Source organism: Notothenia coriiceps, unplaced genomic scaffold (assembly GCF_000735185.1).
Source record: "Notothenia coriiceps isolate Sejong01 unplaced genomic scaffold, NC01 NC01_scaffold00003540, whole genome shotgun sequence".
Classification (NCBI taxonomy): Eukaryota; Metazoa; Chordata; class Actinopteri; order Perciformes; family Nototheniidae; genus Notothenia; species Notothenia coriiceps.
Window position 1 is genome coordinate 1 of NW_011336241.1, and position 3,014 is coordinate 3,014.

The 3,014-nt window shown below is 38.4% G+C and overlaps 1 protein-coding gene across 1 annotated transcript; it reads left to right on the top strand.

Moving 5' to 3' along the window:
- Positions 1 to 981: 981 nt before the first annotated feature.
- LOC104941623 (bestrophin-3-like) lies at positions 982 to 2,332 on the top strand (the record flags this gene model as incomplete). Its single annotated transcript, XM_010766755.1, has 2 exons — positions 982 to 1,134; positions 2,255 to 2,332. Coding segments are annotated over exons 1-2 (228 nt in total), but the record flags the coding sequence as incomplete, so codon positions are not given.
- Positions 2,333 to 3,014: the final 682 nt, after the last annotated feature.

The following is a 3,014-nucleotide window of genomic DNA, read 5'->3' on the forward strand; positions in this document are numbered from 1 at the left end:
ACACCTCCGTCAAGCATGTTGCCGGGTTGTTTGTACCATTTTCAGGCGATTTGTAATCTGTTCTAGAAAAACGATGTGTTTTTTTGGATTTCAAAAAGCATATAGAACAAACAATGGATGCAATTTATGAACATTTATCCATGCTGAAATTAGATGTAGATGTCTTAGGAGTGAGATAGAGATTATTATCTAATATATGCATCCAATGAAGCATTCCATGAAGTCTGTTGATAATCAGAGGCTGTTGTTGTGCTGCAGAAACGTTTTTTATTTTTGTTTTGTAGGCAGACCATGCAGACCTCAGAGAGTTAAACTTGGGCCTGCGACCATAGTTTTACTGTATTTTGTTTTGAAAATCCACAGCGGAGGTTTGTGTCGTACTACATGCGGTGTGTTTGCATATCTCTGAGTAGCCAGCGATCTGAGTCTGTTGGACATAAACTCCGTAATAAATGTAGTCTACATTTCATAAGAGGTGTAAAACCTGAGAGCATTTTAAATCGCATTTGAACTAAATGCTTATATAATCTGTAATTGTATTTGATTTAATGTGTGAACGAGGCGATATAGAGAAGGTTAAGCTGTCATTATTAGGCTGTAATGTGTTATATACTGTTGGAATGGGTAAGCAGGCCTATTGTTTTTGGATATTTGTGGAGTTAGGTGGTCCGTGAGTGTTTTGTATTGGTTAAGTGTCCTTGGTATGAAAAAGTTTGAGAAACACTGCGCTAGTGGATTGTCAAAGGGGGAGCCTCGTTGCGGGGAAATTAAACAGATGGCTAGTCCGTCCCTGAAAAATGTCTACGCACACGTTATTATTAATAATAATAATTACAAACAAATTGATTAAAAAAATTGATTAAAACAATTATTATAATTTTTTTTATTTTGTCGCAACCCCCACTTTGGGAAGCCCTGATTTAAAGGATCGGCATATTTATTTCCCGCCGCATCAGATTTTGATCTGTTGTCCCCGCAGGGTTCATGACTCCAGACGAGAGGAAAGTGTACGAGAGTATCCGCTCCCCTCACCTCAAGTACTGGATCCCCGTGGTCTGGTTCTCTAATCTGGCCGTCAAAGCTCGAGAGGAAGGACGCATCAAGGACAGCATCGACCTGCAGCTGATTCATCAAGTGACTACACACTGTTTTATTATTATACGCTGCTCCTGATTCATCCTGCTGCATTATGTTGATGTTTGAAATACATAGTTCACATATTTCACATTTATTTGCATATGTTCCACATTTTATTCGGATATGTCTTCGGAAACTTGTTGGGACATTTTTCAAACAATTTTAAGTGTGTCAATTTTAAGGAATATTTGACATTTTTCATTTAATTTGAAAACATTTTCCACATATTTTCAAGAATATTTAAAGAATCTTTTTTGAATTTCTTGACATTTCATGATTTTTCTTTACATTTAAAACGTAATTTATATATAAGATTGTTTTACATATTTTAACAAAACTTGTTAGACTTTTTAATTTTTAAAAAATGAACTTTTCTGACATTTTGAATGTTGTTTCCGACACTTTACACGTATTTGATGGCTTTTTTTACACAAAAGTGATCATTTTTTCAAACTTTCTGAAATGTTTCCGATTTAAAAAGACAATATTTTCCCCTGAGGGTTTCATTAAGCCGCATAAAATGTGAATACTCAAGTAAAGTAAAAAGTACACTACTTGAGTGAAAGTACTTTCCATCCCCTGCTGCTCCGGTCTCATTAGCTCATAAATAAATCCAGCAGAGACCAAATGGCATTCAGCCCCACAGACATTTAAAGCCTCAGAGATCTGTTGTTGGAACATGAGGAGAGGGAGGGTCCGATCCTCCAATCAGAAACACTGAGGGGGAACTTTCCCACCAGTTAAAACACAAACAAGAAGAAAACTTGACCTTATGTCGAAATTAATCCAGCTTTTAATAAAATGACCTTAAGAGCAAATCAAATGTGCTTCAACAAGCTTTACAAACAAAGATTAGGATGTTTGAAGTAGGAACACTTTTATTTTAAGAATCTCGGTCATCATTTTGAGATACTAAGTCAGATCTTCACAATATTAAGTCATTGTTTTGAAATGGTAAGTCCCTTTTTCAGACCACTAAGTCTTCATCTCACAAAAAAAGAGAATATTTTGATATACTTGGTCATCTTTTGGGATACTAACTCGTTTTCACCAACTCATCATTTGTCTCCCTCCCACTGTTATAAATGCACTTCCTGTTGTAACGCTTGTGTTTCAGGAGATGAACGTGTTCAGGACTTGGTGTGCGACGCTGTTCGGATACGACTGGGTCGGCATCCCACTCGTCTACACTCAGGTCTCTCTCTATTATAACATCCATCTGTCTCTGTGAGTGGTTTAGAGCGGATGCAGCTCATGAGATTAAAGTAATCATCATCATCATCATCATCATCATCACCATCACTGTAACTGGATCTCAGAGAGAGAGGAAGCTCAGAGAAGAGCATCTTCCTCCCTCAGATCATCAGACTGATAAAAACCCGGAACATATCTTAAAGGGGACCTATCATGCAAAATGCACTTTCTGATGTCTTCTCTACATAAAGATGTGTCCCCGGTGTGTCGGGGAACTCACGCAGCGTCAGAAACTAAAACCCTCTCTTTTCCTCCGTACCTAAATCTCTAAAAACGGGGAACAACGGAGCTGATCCAGATTTGCGTCCGATATGACGTAATATCTGAAATGTGGACCCACGGCCCTATCAGAAACGTTGCTATCAGAAACAATGCCCGACTGTTTTGGACGTAATATGGTCGGTGTTTACATTAGCATCGCTAACACTCAGAGCTAACCTGTACTGGAGAGCATGTGTGTGAAGAAGCAGGAAGTAAAAAGGAACTCACCTTGTGGTATAACCGGCAAGAGAGAAAGCCTTTGAGCTCCATACTGTTTCAGAGACAATCCTTGATAATCCATGATATGGCGTTTCATCACGGCAGTATTTAGTTTAGACAGTAGCTGCCGGGTCCCGCATAAG